A 20,320-nucleotide genomic window follows, 5' to 3' on the forward strand; every position below is an offset into this window, starting at 1 on the left:
AGGAGATTCAGGAAAACCGCTCTGCCCTCGGAGCTCCGTGACCTGTTGGTACTCGCCTTGGAGCCTACCAGGGCGCAGCTCCGTACGTGGGCGCCTCCTGCTCCCACTTGAACTAGGGAACGGCCACGAGGCGGGGTCGGGTCGTTTCGCACTGTAGGTACCTGCGCATGCGCACAGGCCGGCCGGCCCACACCGGCTTGGTAAATAGCGTTACTGGGGGCCGGGGATTTAGCCCAGTTTAGTTCCGTCGCCTGCCTTGCGACAGCAAGGACCCGAGTTCGATCCCCGGTACAAAAAAAAAAAAAAAATAGTGTTACTGGGACGCGGCGCTGATTCCCCTGCTTCCCCTGCCGCGGCCAGGCTGCAGTAAAGGACGTCGGTGCCACAGCCGAGACTCGGTGGCCTCCGAGGTCAGGTTTTGCCATCCGAGCCCGCCGCGGGGCAGGCCTGGGCCCCGCAAGAGGCCTGTCCCTATCACGCGACGGGCGCAGTGATGACCCTGGTCACCCTAGGGCACCCGGAGACGCGCCGGCCTCGTGCACCCTGATGCATGCCTTGCGGTGTGGCCCCGGCTGCGGCTGTGCTGGGAGTGAGGCATGTCCTCCGATCCGGACGGCCAAAGCTTGTGTGCGTGTTCGGGACGGACTCGGCTGCCTTCAGATACTCACCGTCTTGGGGGGCTGAACCCACGATGGGGGACTGGGGAGGTGGGTGTGTCAGGACTTGAGTGTGTCGGCTTCAGCTCCTTCCTTGAGGCTTCAGGCGAGGGCCATAGCTCCTCGTCAGCACAGTGTGATTATGTAATCCTCAAAGTCCCCCCCGAGTGTGTCCGATTGTTTCTTAGAAAGCAGCTTCTCAGCTCTGAGCCGTCTAGGGGGACCGGGGCTCCTCTCTGATCCCCTCCCAGCGACTGCGTCTGCCTCCTCGTCTCTGGCACGCGTAGAAAGGAAATCCCACGTGACCTCACATGGCACAGTCGATGCCTGCTTTTCTAGCAGAGTCCTTGAAGCTCGACTCTAATTCCGAGGAGGGCGTAGCTGGGAGTGTATGAAATGTGTGACAGAGTCTCGCCTGCCGGGACGAGGGCGCAGGGCTGGAGATGCTGTGACCAGGCAGTGGCACACTTAGTGCCACCCCAGTGCTCGCCCGCTTCGAGAGCCCCCAGCCCGTGAGTTCGTATTTTAAGGAATGGCGCAGATGAAGGTGTTGCATACCGACCATGTTTACACCCAGCAAAAACTCAGGGTATTATTGGAGATCTGAGGAACCATTCATGAATAATGTATAGGTGCAAATACCAGAAACAACCAAATTTTCCATAAGACTCATTACACAAATAGTGTCATATTTATACCAGGAGATCCAATGCAAATATAAAAAACCATGTAGAGCAGTATGTAAATACATGGTAATTTTGTCATAATCTATTGTTAATTTATAGTATTTATAAAGTATCATCCTATACAATTTCAATTTTTATTGTTTAAGAACAAAATTTACTGGGACCAGGGATTTAGCTCAGTGGTTCTGCCGCTTGCCTCACAAGCACAAGGACCTGAGTTCTATCCCCAGTAGCAAAAAAACAAAAAAAAGCAAAAAAAACTTACTTTTATAAACAGGAGCATCCTAAATTTTAAAAAATTTAGTGAAATGTATGTTTTAAGATTCAGAAACTGCTTTTGGAGTGGCATTTTATTTCATTTTTGAGACGGTCCTGTTTGTGCCAGCAGTTCTGCCTCCCGGAGCCCTGCACTAAGTTGGTATCTGCCCTGTTGGTGGGAAGACCCTTCCTCACCCACGCGCGAGATCTGCGGTGAAGGAAGCCTTTGCCCCCCATGCTTCTTCATGGGGCCCCATGTCCCCACCAGCGGTCCCTGCCACCACTCCAGGCTTGGCCTTAAAGCAAGGTGTGTTCTCCCTTGCGCCTTTGTCCTTTTAAAGTAATCTTGGCTAATGTTACAAATTGAGTAAAGGAAGTGGAGAAAGGTGGTACTGTATTAGGAATTCCTTCTACTCTTCCCACTCCCAGAATGGAGGAAGAGGATTAAGAAAAGGGAGCCAACAATTTTTGGTTTGTTTTTAACACTTGCTGAGTGCACTGCAATGTAAGCATTTATTTATTTATTTATTTATTTATTTATATTTTTTGGTACCGGGGATCGAACTCAGGACCTTGTGCTTGCGAGGCAGGCGGCAGCTCCACTGAGCTAAAACCCAAGCCCAGCATTTATTTTTATTTTTTTAACAGCACTTAGGCTGCGCCCCGGGTGCTCCACATGCCCAGCAATACAAGCCTTTAATGTTGGTGATAAACCTGTGAGTTTTAAACTTTCCCCTGCATGATACAGTAGACGGGGGTAGAGAGGTAAATAATCTTTCCAAGGGCGGGGATGTAGCTCAGTGGTTCCACTGCCTCCTTCGCAAGTGCAAGGACCCGAGTTCAATCCCCAGTACAAAACAAAACAAAACAAAAACAATAATCTTTCCAAGTTCACATAGTCAGTGAAGAATTTCTCTGGTTCTAAAGTCAGCATTATTTCCGTTCTGTGGAGAAATTTCCTCAGGCATGGAAGTCACATCTCATATAAACTATGAGTATGGGTTTTCATGTGTGAAAATGAGGTGGATGTATCAAATCACAGGTGGACAGAACAATTTCAACTTCAAATGAAAACACCACATTTAGAAATGTGATGTCTGGCATTTCCAGGATTAGTAAAGTTGCCTGTACCACACTGTCCCCCATAGGTAACCGTTATCAAACTGAACTGCACAGGAAAGAAAAGCCATGCTTTGCAGGCACTGGAGTGGTTCATCTTCGAACACTGAAAAAGTGAAAAACTGAACATATTTTTCCCATAAGAAATACAGGAAAACCAAAGAATTGGTTCTCAGGCCCCAAAATGACATATATAAATTCATTTTCCCAGGACTTTAACAGATTTCACAATGATTTCTTTCTTTGACTCTATCTTGGTTCTCAGTTTTCCGCTTAGCTTTACTGCGGTATCACTAACTTCATTTGGAGCCGTGGTTATGCTATTTCACACAAAGAGAAAAGCGCAGTGAGGGAGCCTGAAGTCCCGCAGCACTGTGTGCATCTGGACGCCTCCCTGTGGTGGGCAGAGCCGCCACACGCCCCACTTGGCCCACGGGGTCTGGCACGTTAGATCCTGGGTTCGACTGTCAAGCAAAGTCTCGAATGCCAGCAGACTTCTTCCAAACTTTGCCGTGGGAGTAGTGGGAAGTTCCAGCTCGGAGCTGTTCCACAACCGAGGCGTCACAGTAAGTGAAGTCCAGAGAGCAGAAAGATGAAGCATAGAATATGAAAGAAAAATATTCATAAGGAATAGGAAAAAATAGAAAAACACTTCCAAAATTTGCTCCAGAAAGACCTACAGGTCCGCAAGGCCGGACAGAGGTGAACGCTGCTTGTTGTCCTGCCTGGCTCCTCAGCCAGGGAGCCCAGAGTCACCGGGAAGATCAGGCGCGCAGGGAAACACAAGCGAGCCCACTCCAGCCCTGCGCCTGCTCCGAAGCCAGGGACCACGGTCCTGCATGGAAAACCTGGGCCACCCACGACATCCGCAGAAACTGCAGTCAGGTCTCCAGTTCCTTTGCCTTAGGTCACGGTAAAAGCGGCCTCCGTGACCAGATCCAGCTGGTACAGAACCAGGCTGCAGAGATCTGAGCAGCTGACCGCACTCACACAAGGACAGGGAGGAGTCCTGGGAGCAGCAGCATGCGTGTCCAGCTGTCTGGGGCTGTCCTTCCCCCGTCACTGCCGGTGGCCGCAGCACAGTGAAAAGCACATGGCCTTGAACCCCACGCAGCCCCTTCCCAAGAGTGCTGCCATGCGGGGCCCCCGAGGCCAGTGTGCAGTGCCACTTGCGGAGGAAATGCAGGCCTCACCCAGTGAGCGGGAAGTGTGGACCAGAGGCGGCGAACCCGTGGCACATGTGTCACTGTGTTTCTTGTAAGATAAAAGATGCGGATTATGAGTTTTTTCTGCACTAAAACCTGTGTTCGGGTTGAATCGCAGTGTTGCTGCTCTGCGATAAATAAGAGGGTTTGGGCTGTAGCTTGGACCCTCCTCTCTGCTGCTGAAAAGACCTGGCAGCTGTTGTCCAGCGTCGCGGCACTGTGTTATTTTACACAACAGTGTCCCACCAAAAAACCAAGAGTCACGGGAAGATGTAAGGAAATGGGTCCATACACAGGAGGAAAAAGTAACAGAAATATCCAGAAAAAGGCCAAACATCGGACTTTACTAAAGGTTTTTCTCACTACTGGGGACTGAAGCCCAGGCCCTTGCACATGTAGGCAAGCACTGTATCCCTGAGCTGTTCCTTCAGCCCTTTTCTCTTATTTTGGACCACGGATCAAACTTGGGACCCTGCACTTGCAAGGCAGGCGGCGGCACCACTGAGCTAAATCCCGGCCCCTTCATTTTATTTTTGAGATGGTCTCACTGAATTCCCAGGCTGGCCTGAATTTGCAATCCTCCTGCCTCTGCTTCCTGAGTAGCTGGGATTAATAGAGGACAGCCAGCATGCTCAGACAAATATTTAAATATCTGTAAAGAATGGAAGGAAACCACATGCAAAAACTAGAAGAAAGTATGAGAATAATGTCTCATCAGAAAATACCAATAAACAGAAGGAAATGACAAGAACCAAAGGAAATTTTGAATTTGGAAATTACTGTAACTGAAACGAACACAAATGAACAGGTGGGAGAATCACCGACTGGAACGTGGGTCGGCGGGGACTGCGCCAAGGGGCAGAGAAATGGAGAAAAACAACCCGAACCGAGCAGAGGCGGAGGGAAGAGCTGCAGCCGCGCACGCTGGGGGCGCAGACTGGGCCCGGCGCCTCCCGAGGGGGACAGCAAGGTTGCCGCGTGCCCGCACGGGCAGGGACGACGAGGCACCCGGACTTGACGCGGTCGGCCCCAGACAGACAGACACGCCGGCGTCCGCCTCGGCCCCGCCTCTCCGTGCTCCTGCGAGCGCCCTGGCGTCACCCGCTTCCGGCGGGGCAGGGAGCAGCCCGGGCAGCTGGAGCCCAGTGCTACCACCTAGCGAGCGGGCAGGCGTGCAGGTGACAGCTCCGTGCGAGGCCGATCCGGCCTTACACAGCTGTTCAGAACCAAGGCAGCGGCAGTAGCTATGGGAACGCGGGCTTTCCCCATATTTAACCTAGACAGTAACTTGGAAATTACTTTTCAAAAGTGATTTCAGCTAAAAAAAAAAAAAAAAAACACTAGGGATAGCACACTTTTGAAATCTACTTAAAATTGCCTTTCTGTGTTAAAGTCAGCTGTCAGATTGGTCTTTCAGTGTTCAAAACATCAACGAAAGAATAGGATGAGGTGTAAGTAGATCAGAACTCAGCTTTGAATTGCTACTTAACTTTCCAGTCTGATTTTTCAAAGGCCTTTAGTGCTGTATTTTGATTTTTAAAGCATTTATTAAACACACATAAGACATATAATTCGTGTAGCTTGGGGTGACCCCTGAAACCCGAGAGGTGATCAAGTCCCCCTTTTGAATACTGTACAGTAATGCTTAACATTATGCATATGAAGAGGAACAGAAAATGAATATGAAAACCGGAAACACCCATGTATGTGCACATGGGAGACATTTGTTAGTATGTCAGTGTCACAAAAAAGAACATTGGTTTTCAAACATTTTTTTAACAATGGGAGAAGGAAAAATATTTTAAAGTAAAATGTAGAGATGTTTAAAGCAGAAGCGCCAAGTTAGTTCCTGTTCCCATAGGCGTGGAGGTACCAGCTGGGCCCGAGACCAGGCAGGTGAAGTGGGCGAGATTCCCCGCCTGGCGCACCTGTCCGCCCTCCCGAGGCAGAGCGGAGACCGCTCTGGACAGAGGCAGAACTGAGTCGGAGGAGACAGTGGACCTGTCCGTCCGTCCTTCCTTCCTTCCTTCCTTCCTTCCTTCCTTCCTTCCTTCCTTCCTTCCTTCCTTCCTTCCGGAGTTACCGGCGGGCTCCGGGTCACATTGGCCTCTCCCAAGGGATCTTCTCCAGGGACGGTCGCGAGTCTGCTTTCTAGAATTCTTAAGAGAGCTTTTAAAACTAGTCCCAATTTCAGGCTGGACGCAGTGGCACACGCCTGTCATCCCAGCGCTCGGGGGGCTGAGGCGGGAGGATTGTTGTGAGTTCAAGGCCAGCCTGGGCTCCATAAGTAGTTCGAGGCCAGCCTGAACTACAGAATGAGACTCCTCTGCCTCAAAAAAAAAAAAAAATCTAATCTCAGTTTCAGTTATTCAAGTGGGCTCAGAAATTAAGACACACCAAAGGTTACGCTTCGGCAGTCAGACAATGCAGTGGTGACATTGTCTTTCTGCATCCACTTGGAAATAAATGGCCTAAAAGAAGTTTCCTCCCCCATGCTGGGATCGAACTCGAGACCTGGCGCTTGCCAGGCAGGCGCGGCGCCACTGAGCTACGTCCCCAGCCCAAGATTTGCTTTTTTAAAAAAGGATGGTACTTTTTTTGTTTTTTGGGTTTTTTTGATGATGTGTTGTTTTAATCCAAAACATCCAATAACAAGGTCACACAGTTCAGCACGGGTTTCGTGGTGGCCCGCGCGGGAGCCTCGGTTCTGTGGAGCCCCGGTGGGGCCTGGCGGGGGCGCCTGACCCTGTTTGCTGCCCTTCGACCTTGCAGCGCGGGCACCGAGGAGCTGTGGGCCGCGCGGGCAGAGCGGCGGAGCCCCGCAGCCTGGATCTCAGCGGCTAAAGGGGCCGGGCCGTGGTCCTGCCCTCCAGGCAGTCGTGCCAGGTGCGCAGGGGCGGGGGAGTGGGCACCTGGGGCGGAGGAGCGGCGGGCCCTGGGGCGGGGCACGCCGAGCCCCCTGGCGGCCGTGTGAGCAGCCACAGCAGGCCAGGTCAGCGGCTGGGGGAGCTGAGAATTTAAATCCCGGGAACAGGCCCGGCGGCGTGGTGGAGCAGCTGTCCCCAGGGACACAGAGGCCTGAGCGGCTAGTACGGAGGTGACCATGAAGTCCCCCAGGCCAGCGTGAGTCGTGGGCGGGAACTCCAGGAGATTCCAGCCCGGCTGGGTCGAGTCCTGGGCGCCCACAGGCAGTGTCACCCCAGGGCCGCGAGGCCCCGTGGCGAGGGGTCACCTCGGTCCTTACGCTAAGGGCTGCTGTCCAGGCAGGAAGTGCCAGGTGCCCTGGGGTCCCAGAGGCCAGGATGGCATCGACTTCCACTTCCTGTCCACACTGCTGCTTTCCTGGATGGGGCCGCCACTCACTGTGAAGTCTGTGGCACCCTGGCCGCCTGTGGATGGAGGAGGAGTCCCCCACCTGCCCAGTCTTGGGCCCTCAGGCAGGTGAACACGCTGTCCAGGCAGGAAGCTGGGAGGGGGAGTCTTTCCACCTGAAGTCCTCAGCCACTGGTGACAGTGACCAGCCTGGCAGTACAGCACTCGAAAAGACGACCGAGAGCTCAGTGGGCCAGGAGGCTGTCGGGCCACAGGGCGCAGAGCCACTGCCACAGCACCATCTGCATTGAGAACCCCTCCGTCACTTCCAGCCCCTCCTGCCTGTCTCTAGCCCAGCCCCTTCTCCATGGCTTCAGAGCAGACCTGACCTCCAAAGCGTCCGAGCCACAGTGAAGCAGGCTCTTGGCCAGCCGTCCCTGAGACCCAGGCTGCCCCTGGAGATGGGATGTGGCATGGCCTTGGTCGTTCAGCCAGTCGCCAGTCCGCTGATACGTAGGGCCCTGCGTGCTGCCCTCTGTTGCTTCCGGCATCCACAGGGTGACTGACAGACCCAGCCTTGCTCCACTGGGCCCAACTCCAGTTTTTAAAGTGGTGGCCACTGTTGGCTCAAGGACAGTCACGGCTGTCATTGTGACACAGTGACCGCTGTCCCTGCTGTCCTCTCTGTGCTTCTATGCTGGATACCATTCTGCTCCAACAAGCTCATCACACGCATCACACAAGCACAGGCGGGGATGAGGATGCAGATCGTGCCCACCCTAACCACTGGTGGGAAACAGCTGCCCACTTCTGGGCTCAAGTGGCAGGGAAGGAGCCAGAAAACTGGGTTATTTCTAGACCCCAGAGTTTGGCATTCCTGCCATTAGACCACTGTCGTGGTTTCCATGCCCATCACTGCCAGTCTTCCCACCTCCCAGCAGACTGTCGACCGCCCTCTGCTGTGACTCCTGCTCCTCTGCCCGGCCCGGTCCCAACAGCCCAGGACAGAGATCGGTGCACGCCTTCACCTTAAGCCCTGGGCAAGAGGGGATTGTTTTGGGTGAAGTTTCCAAAGGTGACTTTTTGCTTTTGATGTCACCAAGGATGTCATCACATCCGCCAGGCCTGTGCGCAACCATCGAGCCCTCCACGTGTGATTTAGAAATCTGTAGGTGTAACCTAAGGAAGGAATGTGTTCTTTGATGCCTTTGATACTTACCCTGGACTTCAGCACTTACACCCGTGCAGAGCAGAGTGCTTGCCTTGTAAACACAGTGAGCACGCTGACCCTGCCGCCTTTTTTTTTTTTTTTTGCCAGCATGAGGTTTATTGTTTGAGTTGTTAGCAAGTGAATTATGATAATCACAGATTAACAGCCAGACTAACAGACTAAAACACATACAGCACACTAAATCAAGGTACACTTTTCATCACAGTGGCCATGGTTGAGTACAGAAACTTTTTCCAGTTGTCTTTTATTTTGCACTTTATTTATATTTTGGGTTTCTCGTATGATAAACCATGTGATATTTAATCCTGTGTGTCTGATTTACTGCACTTACCACGGTCTCCACTTTCCTTCAAATGATTCAAGTTTATCCTTTAAGGCAGAGTAGTACTCCATAAATACACTTTCTTTATCCATTCACCTGTTGATGGACATTTAGGCTGCTTGCAGGATTTAACTATTATGAATTGTGATGGTATAAACAGGTGTGCATGGTTCACTGTAATACGACATCTTTTAATTATTTTGGGCAGATACCTAGAAGGGGGATAGCTGGGTCAAATGGAATTTCTAGTTATAGTTTTGGGGGGAATCTCCACACTGATGTCATAGTGGTTACACCAGTTTATACTCCCACCAACAACATAGAAGGGTTCCTTTTTCCCTGCAGCTTTGCCAGCATTTTTTATTATTTGACTTCTTGATGATGGCCATTTTTTCTGGAGTGAGATGGAATCTCAGTGTTGTTTTAATTTGCATTTCTATAATGGCCAGCAGTGTTACACCTTCTTTCATGTACAGTGGTACCTCGGTTCACAAATTTGTTTTACAGTTTTGGGGAAGATGGCAGTATTTGCATTTGTGTGGGGAAGATGGCTGCAGTTGTATTTGTTGCCCGATGTGGAGTTTGTGAACAGAAGCAAAATTTTGTTGAATGCTTTTGAGAACTCAATTGTTTGCAAAGAGAAGCATTTATGAACTGAAGCATCACTGTATTCATTGGCCATTTGTATTTCTTCATCTAATAAGTTCATGTCAGATGCCCATTTTTGATTGGGTCTATTAGGGGGTCTAATTTTTTGTTCTTTACATATTCTAGATATCAGTCCATTGTCTGAGGAGTCGCCAGCAAAAAACGTTTTTCCCATTCTGTAGGTTGTCTTCTCACTCTGTTGGTTTCCTTCACTGTGTAGAAGCCTTTCAATTTGATGTGATCCTATTTGTTGATTCTTGGTATTATTTCTTGTGTGACCAGGGTTCTGTTTAGAAAGCCTTTGCCTACACCTGTGTCATGAAAAGTTTTACCTATTTCATCTTCCAGCAGATTATTTCTCTTCCAATGTTTACATCTTTGACCCATTTTGATTTTAGTTTAGTGCATGGTGAGAGACAGTGAGTCTAGGTCCATCTTGGCATGTGGAAAGCCAGTTTGCCCAGCACCATTTGTTAGAGGCTGTTGTTCCCCCAGTGAAGGGATTTGACCCCTTTGTCAAAGATAAGGTGGCTGAGTATGCCTGGAGTTAGTTGTTCTGGCATCCTCTGTTCTGTTCCAAAAATTTGATCCACAAATCTGTTTTTTGTTTTATTTTTATGTTTTTGCAAATACCATGCTGTTTTTATCACTGCAGCTTTGTAGTATAACTTGAAGTCCAGGAACGTGATGCCCCTTGCCCTCCCTTTGTTCTCCATAGTTGCTTTTGGTATCTGGGTCTCTCCTGGTTCTGTGTGAATTTTAGGACTGTTTTCTCTAGTTCTGTGAGGAATGCTATTGGTATTTTGATTGGAACTGTGTTAAACCTGTTTGATGGTTTTGGAAGTATGGCCATTTTGACTATATTCATTCTGCCTATCCAGGGACAGGAGATATCTTTCCATTTTCTGATAACCACTTCAACCTCCTTTTTCAAAGTACTGTAGTTTCTTTGTAAAGATCTTTCACTTCCTTGGTTAGGTTAATAAGTATTTCACTTTTCTTGATGCAATTGTGAAAGGTGTCATTTCCTAATTTCTCTGTCAGTGAGTTTATTATTGATGTATAGGAATGTTATTAATATTTGAGTGTTGACTTTGTATCCTGCTTTGCTAATGAATTTGGTTATTAATTCTAGAACTCTCTTGGTGTTTGGGGGGTCTTTGATATAGAAGATTATGCCATTTGCAAGCAATGATAATGAAACTTTTCCTATCCATATATCCTTCATTTCTTTCTCTTGCCCAGTTGCTCTGAAAAATGTTTCAAGAGCTATATTGAACAGGAGTGGTTATGGAAACATTCTTGTCTTGTTCTTGATTTTAGAAGAAAAGCTTTTACCTTTAATATGGTGTTAGCCATTGGTTTGTCATAGATGCCTTTTATCAGATTGAGATGAAGACCTATTATTTTTTGAGGGCTTTTATCATGAATGGATATTGGGTTTTGTCAAATGCTTTTTCTGTGTCTACTGATATGGTTTTTGTCTTTGCTTCTATTTATGTGGTGAATTATAGTATTGATTTGTGTATGTTAAACCATCCCTGCATCCCTGGAATGAATGCTACTTTGTTGTGGTGTATGATCTCTTCGATGATTCACTGCATTGTTGCCAGTATCTTACTGAGAATTTTTGCATCTATGTTCATTAAAGAGATTGGCCTGCAGTTCTCTTTTTTGGTCAGGTCCTTTTCTAGTTTTGGAATCAGGATAATGCAAGCTTCCAAGAATGACTGGGAATACTGCTTCTCTTCAATTTCATTAAAGAGTTTGAGGAGTGTTGGTATTAGATCTTCTCTAAAGTTCTTATAGACTTTGGTAATAAATCTGCCAAGATCTGGGCTTTTAGTGAGTAGTGTTTTGTTTTGTTTTCAATTTCATTGACTGATATTGGATTAGTCAGGATTTTTATATATTCTTGGTTCAGCTTTGGTAGTTGTGTATCTAAGAATCTGTTTCTTCTGAATTCCCATTTTCTTAGAGTACAGGTTCTTAAAGTAGTTACCAATGATATACTGGATTTTGGCAGAATCCATTGTGATTTTGCCTCTCTCATTTCTTTTTTTTTTTTTTTTTTTTTTTTTTTGGTACCAGGGATCAAACTCAGGACCTTGTGCTACCTCTCTCATTTCTAATTGCATGGATTTGGGTCTTTCCTTATTTCGGTAAAATCGGCTAAGGGTTTATTTTGTTGATTCTTTCAAAGAACCAACTCTTTAATTCACTGATTCTTTGTAATTTTTTTTTTTTAGTCTCAATTTCATCAATTTCTGCTCTGATCTTTATAATTTGCTTCCTTAAATATTAGCTTTGGATTTGAATTGCTCGTGTTTTTCTAGGACCTTTAAGTACATTAGGTTATTTGAGCTTGCTTTGTCTAATGTAGGCATCCACTGCTATAAACTTCCCTCTTAGGACTGCTTTCATTGTGTCCCATAGGTTCAGGTACATCATACTGGCACTGTTTGATTGTAAGAACGAATTTCTTCCTTGATTTCATCTGTCACTCATTGATTATTCAAGGAGGTATTGTTTAATTTCCATGTATTTACTGTGGTTTCTTTTGCCCTTGTTTTCTAGTTTCATTGTACAATGATCTGATAACATGCACGGGATAATTCTGATTCGTTTGCATTTACTTAAGCATGCTTTATGGACTAGTATGTGGTCGGTTTTGGAGAAAGTCCCAAGTGCTGCTGAGAAGGATGTGTATTCTGTTGTTGGCTGGAACACTCTGTAGACAACTATTAAGTCTGTTTGTTTGAAGGTTTGACTCAACTCTGCTATTTTTTGTTGTCTAGTTGATCTGTGACAATGGGGTCCTGAGATTCCATTACAATTGTATTGGTGTTTATCTGCCTTTTCATGTTAATTAGTACTTATTTTATAAAGTTGGGCACACTGGTATTTGATGTATATGTTTATAATTGTCATTGTTGAATCCTTCCCTTAGCTGCTATGTAGTGCCCTTTGTTCTGATCAGTTAAGATAGCTATTCCTGCTTTTTCCTATTGTGTGGAATATTGTTTTCCATCCTTTGATTTTTAATCTGTGAAATTCTTTTTGAATTAAATATTACTTGTACACTGCACATCATTGGGTTTTATGTGGGGTTTTTTGGGTACTGGGGATTGAACCTTGGGACCTTGCGCTTGTGAGGCAGGCACCAGAACCACTGAGCTAAATCCCCAGCCCCATTGGGTTTTGTTTCTTGATCCATTCTGCCAATCTGTGCCATTTGATTGGGGAATTGAGGCCATTCACATGAAAGGTACTGACATTCCTGTCATTGCATTATTTTCCTGTTGCTGATTTCCATATTGTTCTTTTTGCTTCAGTGTTCATCCCACCACGTGTATTTATTCATTTTGACTCACTGGCATTGGTAGCATCATTGTCTCTTTCTAGAAGATCCTTGAGAATTTTTGGAATGCTAGTTTGGAGGTCATGAATTTCTTGTGGTGCTCCTTGTCATGCCAATACCTTATTTTCCATAAATTTTGGAGAGTTGCAGGATATGTAAGTCAGGGTTGGAAGTTATCTTTTAAGGCTTAACACTGCACTGCAAGCCCCTCCTGACCTTTAGGGTTTGAGTTTTCCTTTGTATGTGACTTGTTGCCTTTCTCTAAAAGCTTTGAAGATCTTGTCCCTGTGATGGGCTTCAGGTACTGTGAGTATAGTAATGTGCAGAGAGGCTCTTTGCTTGTTGACTATATGGGTTCTATCAGCTCACTTGTCTGTATGTTTCTTTCCCTGTATTTGGAGAGTTTTCTGCCATTATTTCTGTGAACAGATTTTTTTTTATGCAATTTGTATTATCTTATTTTCTACTTATTCCAGTTAGTCTTCTTTACATCATCTAGCAGCAGTTGGACCCATTTTTCATGTGCTCTTCTTGCTTTTAAGGTGTCTGAGTAGTTGGTCTTTGAAGGCACCCGTCTTCAAGTTCTGAAATTATCCTCACATTGATCACTTTTGGTGCCCATACTTTCAGTATAACTTTTAGTTTTCTGGATTTGATTAAAACCTTTTCGTGGACTTCTTTGCTAAACTGGTCATTCGTGTTTTGTATAATTTGTTTCACTCAGTTAGCTTTTTATTAGAGTCTTCTGAAAGCTCCCAGATCATTTTGGTTATGACTTCCATTATCTGTTTATTTGGATCTTCTGTGATCCCACTGAGTATCCCTTTGATCTGTTTTCTAACCTCCTCTTGTTTCCCTTTCAAGTAGTTTGGCTGTGAAGTTTATGCTATTCTCCTCTTTGAAGGACCCCAGCACTGGCTTCAGGGTAGTTGGGATTTTTGGGATGCATTTTGTTGCCTTGTCTTATGTGTCTATTGTTTGTTTTGGGCTGTGGTTTTCGGACATATTATAAAGACTTTGTTGCTAGTATGGACATCTTTTTAGTTAGTCCCTCATCAGTGATGTACTTTGGTCATGACTAACTACAGTCTTTGCCTCTGCCCCAAGATCTGTCCACCTGTTAATTTGGGAGGGGAGTTAACTGGTGTAACACCAATTTCTCTGGGGAATGTACTCCAGTATTTTTAATGTCACAAAGGTAATCTGGGTATTGGGTTATAGAGAAAACCCATTAATAGCAACAAGCATGTGACCCTGGTAATGTCAAGCAAATCAGCTACACACTAGTATTGTTGAAGATAAAATGGATATTAATATAACCTTAAGAACCAATTATGTACTATCCTCAACCCTCCAGAAGAAATCTACAATTATATGTAAACATTCAGACAACCCACATAATGACTTAACAGAAATATATACTAAATGCAAAAGCTGTATCTCCACTAATGGTAGAAAAGAACTCAACAGTAATTTTATAGTTAGCTAACTATCCAAAGATTAATAAAGCTTTATGGCTATATTATTAAAGATATAAGGGTTGCAAGCAGGGAAGTATAAGAGGAAAAATTTGAAACCTTAAACCATATGAGTAGAGAGAAATGAGTCAAAGGATCTTATTAGGGAGCAGAAGGATGTTTATAGGATCAGGTAAAGGTAACACAGGATGAGAAATAGAAGATAAAAGGAGGAAGGAAAAAAAATCATAAAGTAAAAATAAGAAAAATTAAAGAGGAGAAGAGGAAAAAATAAAGAAGAGAAAGCACCAGCAAGGTAAAAGGACAAAAGGAAAAGCCTCCCAAATCCCAGTAAACTGGTGAAGAAACAGGAAAGAAGAAATAAAAAAGAAAAAGCCAAACAACACACACAGAAATGTTTTCTGATTGTGAATGTATGGTTTTCTTGTGAGACCCACAACTCTGGGCAGTGTCCAAGTCAAAGACGTGCTCCTGCTCACACTGGTGAAGAAGGCAGTCGGTTAGACCCCAGATCCATGCTGGATGCAGGCACCAGCAGGCAATAGGATTATGGTGAGGGTGCCAATGCTGTGACTTTCAAATCCAGAGCAATTTGGCTGGGGCCTATGTCCTTCAGCTCACACCCCTGGGGGATCTCTTCCCAACCACTCCTGGACTATGTTTGCCTCAGATGGCTGTCTCACCCCGTCACAGTGGAAACATAACACTGGGAGCTCTGAAGTGCAGCCATCTGTGGCTGCTCTGAGTCCAGGTTCAAACAGTCAACCCTCTCTCAGAATGGCATCTGACCAACCACTCTCTCCAGGGACATGGCAGGTGCGTGGACTGGAGTCACTCACTTTCTGCTGGCTGTTGAAGGACTCGCATTGGAGCAGAATCCCCCTCTCCCTGCAGCTCACAGCATCGACCAGCCTTTCTGCAGCCGCGTTTCTGAGGCCCAGCTTACACTTTGTCTCTGTGGGTTTGGTCTCCCTTTTCTGTGAGCCACAGGCCAGGAGCCCGGGAGAAATAGATGGACTCTTTCCTTGTCTGTGTTGTGTTCTGTCTCTTCCATTTCTGTGTGGGTTTTAATTCTGTCAGATCTTTCCTGGTTCCCAGGGACCTACTTCCCTCTTTTTTCTTCCCTAAGTTGTTATTTTCCATAGTCTGGCTTCTGAATCTCTGAGAGGCTGAGTTGTTATTGCTCACCACTCTGCATTTTCCCGCCACTCTTTACTTTTTTAAACACTTTCTTCAGTTGATTTCTAGTACTCCAAACTCTTCTGTGCTTCCTTTTTCATTGACTGGCTATACCTTCTCAGTATCCTGTGATGGTCATCAGACTTAGGCATGTCATGTCAACCCTGATCAATTCAACCTTTAACCCCATGCTTTCGTCTTCTCACAGGTGTCCTCTTTCAGGACTGAGAAGCGCGGTGCAGCTTACCTCCTTGCTGCCCCTGAGGGTGGTGTAGGGGACTGCATGGACCAGCATGCCCAGGGCATGGGTATGCACTACATGGAAACATACTTGAAGAAGAAACGTGTGTACTGAGCGGAGTCCTCACCACCTGCTCCGCTAGTGGCAGCATCTCTGCTGTCTAGTGCTGCCTTAACTTCATCCAGATTAGCCATAGCCTCTCAATACGGGTCCATGACTCCCAGGAGGAGCAGTGTTGCAGCAGGCAGAATTGCCAAATCAAACATAAGCAGCAATAAGAAGAAACACCACCTGAGGACATTCCGCGCCAGAATTAAATGTATGTTAATGTGACATTCACTTACAGTTCATTGGAAAAACTAACACCGTTCCAATATTCCTTGTTTCAGGACTGGGAACAATTTTCACATCACATATAAAATCTGAAGCAATAAATGGGAAACAACCGTTTCCTTAGCCTTAGAATCAATTTCTTAAACGCCAATGTGCATTTGTTTGCTTCCCTACAAGTAATTTCACGTGTGGATTTTTAGAGCCCTTCTGTAGCTGTGAGGGTGTAAGTGCCAAATACGGTGACAGCGATGCAAACTCCTCTCTGACCCCACAGCAGCCGGGTGACTAAACCAACAGAGCCGGGGCCACCCATTTTCCGGTCCCCCTTCTGTCTCTCTTTGGCAAAAGCTTTCTTTTTCCCAATACATTTTGCCTACTCTAAATTAAAAAAAAAAAACAAAAAAAAAACAGAGCCGTAGTGGGGTCCGGGCTGTGCACTAGCAGCGGCTGCCTGGAGTTGAGGTATTACACCCTAACAAGGTATTTTAGCAGGAGTGACTTCGGTGATCTAACTCAGGCGTTGGCAGACTACACCCTAGGGCCCACTTTGCTCTACTGCCTGCCTTTAAAAGTGCCTGCAAGGTAAGAATGTTTAGTTTCCAATGGCTGGGAGAGGGGAGACGATGTACAGCCTGAAATGTCCATGAAACTCCAATGTGAGTCCACATGGTTCCACTGCACTGCACACACACACGTGCTCACGGCTGGTGTCCTGTCGGCAGTGACTCCTGTGCCACGTGGTGAGCTGAGGAGCATGACGGAGAGCAGGCCCCTGAGGCCAAGGGCAGGCGGTCCGGCCCTTCAGAGCAGGCTGAGCCCTGACTTCACGTTCCGTCCTCTCATTTCCCCTCCAGACCAACCGTAACTTTGGGGACAGACTTGTCGGTGGCAGGGACATGGGTTTCTGTGCCTCGTTTCACAGGGCACCCAGTGATGACCTAGCGACCAGCCTGGGCCTCTGCCCGTCAAGCGTGCTGTACCACAGCTCAGTGCAGCCATCGGCGCCGCCTCTTCCGAAGGAGTCTGGTGGAGACCCACAGCCACCTTGTGCGGCCAAGCCGTACCTCACTCTGCTTTGTCCTCTTTGGCCACGTCAGGCTGGGAATGTCAGCTGCCTAACCCAGTTCAACGTCTGTTAGTGTGATTCTGGGATCACTACTTTCTGAAGACTGGCGTTAAATGCACGAGAAACCTTTTGCCATCTAGAAGCTCCTAGGTTTGTTTGCTGCTAATGGAGTTTGGGGTCACAGTGATCCTAGTCTTTAGCATCAGCTCATTAAAATACCTTATAGGGCTGGGGATTTAGCTCAGTGGTTCCACTGCCTGCCTCGAAAGCACAAGGTCCTGAGTTCGATCCCTGGTACCAAAAAAATTTAAAAATAAAAAAGAATACCTTGTCATTCTGGGGACTTGCTGTGTTTGATGTAGTTCTCCTGCTTTAATTATGACATCAAGAACTGGTGCATGTGTTGTATGCTTTGTAAAGAATTTTCCTTGGGGGCCGGGGATTTAGCTCAGCGGTTCCGTCGCCTGCCTCGACAGCACAAGGTGCCGAGTTCGATCCCTGGTACCAAAAAAAATTTTCCTTGGTCTAATTTACTGCGTGTACTGCTTGTATTGGAGAAGAAGTGTTAGAAAGTTAAGCTAGGACAATTTCTGAGCAGTCCACTACCTACAGGCGACCCAGCAGGACGCGTCGCAGCAGGCAGCCTTCGGGCCTCCCCTTCTCCCCATTCTCCTGTGGCTCTCGGCCTCGAGAGCTTGGTCAGCCTTCCCGCCAGTGTGAAGAGAGGGAGGCTGGTACATCTCACATGGGAGCTTGGACTGGAGAGCAAGAGGCGGAAAGACTGGGAGGGAGCGGTTTTCGATTACGGCACATGTGGACTCCGCAGCCACACCAGCCAGTGCCCATTGTCACTGCACAGAACAGGGAAGCACAAGCCGAGCAGTGTCGGTGACAAGGGTCGGGCCCAACCCTCTCCCCAAAACCACACTGCTATTCCTCTGTGTAAGCAAACTGTTCGAAATGCTCTGAAAACGAACACTTCCTATTAAAAGGCATATGCATGTAAAGTCTTCCGTACATTTATTTGTATAAAGAGTAAACAAAGTGCATATAGAGTGGCCACAGGTTTGACACAGAGAGAGGGTGGTGACATAGGGAAATGGGACCCATCCAAGTGGCAAGTTTGCTACTGCCCCAGAAGCAATCTGACCCTCTCTGAGGGCAGTTGCAGAAGGTGAGGAGTAGAGTTCGGAGCACATACTAGACTCGTGGTCAGAAAGAGCTTATGGGTTCACATTGAATCACAGACTAACCAACTGGGGCTCCTCGGCGACCAGCAAACAAACTGAACTGTCTGTGGCTCCTGAACTCCAGAGCGCCGCGAGCTGGGTCTTGGGGTCTTTTCTCCCGAGTGCCGCACCACAGGTAGATGGTCAAGACGAGTGGCCCTGCAGACGGGCAGCAGTGACTACCAACACTAGGGGCAGCATCTGCAATCAGGGCCGGAGCAGCTTGCTCCAAGCTGGTCGAGTTTTTAAAGCGTGTGTCACAGCATCCAGGCCGGGGAGTCTGGCTGGCTGGAGCAGACGGCTGGGGACAGCATGGCCAAGGCAGGCTTTCAGACATCACATGCAGCAGGGAACGGATTCCACGCTGTCCCCAAGCAGAGCCAGTGTGCGAAACAACTGTGGCAGGTCCGGCGTGGGAACAGCGGCGGGGCCACTGAGCACAGGTCGAGGCTGCAGTCCCTCTGGGGACGGGAACGCACTAGACGGGCGGGTCTGGGACCTCGGAGCACTCGGCCTGTCACCACAGGCTGACAAAACCCGGGGCGTGTCAGCAGCACTGGCCACCAAGGCCGTCCACTGCTGCCTAAGGTTAATGCGCCAGAAAGCCTTTCAGGTCACCAGGCTCCATCTGAGCCTGGGCTTGGGCCGATTCATCTCGCGTGCACCAATCCTACTGTGCTATGTGCCTGTGACGGTGAATGAGCTGAACAACCGGCGTTTTTTCCAAGAGGAGTGCTTATGGGCTTCCCAGTACTTTGGCTGTCATTATTTGTCACTGAATTTAAGAAGTGCCCAATTTAAAGAAGAAGTTTCTACACGCGGCTGGCACCCCAGTGCGCCTTACACATGTACAGCTGAGAGTCTGAGTGACTCCCCAGATAGATAAAAGCTTTCCCATCACTGCTTAAAAATATCGTGGGTATTTGCTGGGGTAGGAGGGCTTGATACACAGTGGAATTTCAATGTTATTCCTGCTTATTTTAAAAGTGCTTCAAATCCTTCAATAAGGCTCTGGAAGGTTGTCCGGCTGGATGGCTGGAATTCCCAGCATTTTCTCATAAGCTGATAAACCTGGAGAAAAATAAAAACAAAAATAGCAGCAATGTAAAAATGTTGTCCATCTAGAAGCTTTTTGGAAAATTACAGAAACACTGAGAGTAAGAAAATAATTTTAGATGTGTAGGACGACTCCTCCCCAAGAGATCACAGGCGGATCCGGACTCTGAACCACAGAAACTGGGATTCCGTTTCGGAGCCTAGCCCAGGGTGGTGCCAGTCACCGTGAAGGGCGGGCGCAGCGAGCCGCAGGCTGAGCCTACCCGCCCCGGGCGCCCCGAGCCTCGGCCCTCAGCAGAGCCCGGCAGGCTGCAGTGGTCGCAAAGGCTCAGCTCACGAAGCTGCGATAAGCACTACAGGTGCACAGAAAGCGCGAGGCACTGGCCGTGGCCTCCGCTGCTTCTCACGGGAGACCCGAGCCAATGCCTCCCGGGGGTAGGCATGAGGGCGCCCCAGAGTCCTGGCCGTGAACATCCCCGGCCTGGCCCGCACCTCGGCCAGCCTCAGAAGCCCGGAAAGCGCTTCCTGCACCCCCAGCCCTGCTCCCACCCCCGCTGGACACTCGTCCTGTGCAAAGCTAAGGAGAAGGGCATCGCTGCCGTCGGCCTGCAGGTACCTCATCTGGGCAGTTAGGCGGACAAGGCAAGCGTTTTCCTTCCTTCAGGGCGTTCACAAGTCTGGTTACTGTCATCTGGCCATGGGTCGGGCCTATCATTTTCAGGAACAACTATGTAAAACAAGACCAAACAAAACGCTCGACTTCGCACACACCCGTATAAAAACCAAACAGACTGCTAGAGTTAGCTGGAAAATAAATAACAAAAATGCTTTTCCCCTTAGTCTCTTTATCTGAAGACGCAGAAGCTTCAGATCTCCATGGTGGCCTGCAATCAATGTCGCGGGCTCCACCCACCACCGCTGCTCCCAGGCCAGAGGCCTG

General features: G+C 47.8%; 2 protein-coding genes across 9 annotated transcripts in view; one reads left to right on the top strand and one right to left on the bottom strand.

The window, feature by feature from the left end:
* Positions 1-20,320, top strand: part of Raver2 (ribonucleoprotein, PTB binding 2) — a 75,758-nt gene that overhangs the window by 39,871 nt on the left and 15,567 nt on the right. For 2 of the 7 annotated variants that reach the window (XM_013071061.3, XM_021255590.2), the window contains exon 11: positions 15,664-16,165. The exons of 3 other annotated variants lie outside the window; for them this stretch is intronic. In XM_013071061.3, coding sequence (XP_012926515.2) covers positions 15,664-15,810 — 147 coding nt within the window. In that variant the 3' untranslated portion in view covers positions 15,811-16,165. Of the gene's footprint in view, positions 1-15,663; positions 16,166-16,951; positions 18,103-20,320 lie in introns of those variants that run through there. 2 more of the 7 variants (XM_021255593.2, XM_021255591.2) reach the window with 2 other exon arrangements.
* Positions 18,099-20,320, bottom strand: part of Jak1 (Janus kinase 1) — a 92,556-nt gene continuing 90,334 nt past the window's right edge. For both annotated transcript variants that reach the window (XM_021255589.2, XM_004841520.3), the window contains exons 24-25: positions 19,997-20,107; positions 18,099-19,395 (exon numbers count right to left, since the gene is read on the bottom strand). In XM_021255589.2, the coding sequence (XP_021111248.1) occupies positions 19,300-19,395; positions 19,997-20,107 (207 nt within the window). In that variant the 3' untranslated portion in view covers positions 18,099-19,299. The remainder of the gene's footprint in view (positions 19,396-19,996; positions 20,108-20,320) is intronic.

Source organism: Heterocephalus glaber, unplaced genomic scaffold, assembly GCF_053883595.1.
Source record: "Heterocephalus glaber isolate CG9 unplaced genomic scaffold, H.glaber_assembly_v1.0 deba00001442, whole genome shotgun sequence".
Taxonomy (NCBI): Eukaryota; Metazoa; Chordata; class Mammalia; order Rodentia; family Bathyergidae; genus Heterocephalus; species Heterocephalus glaber.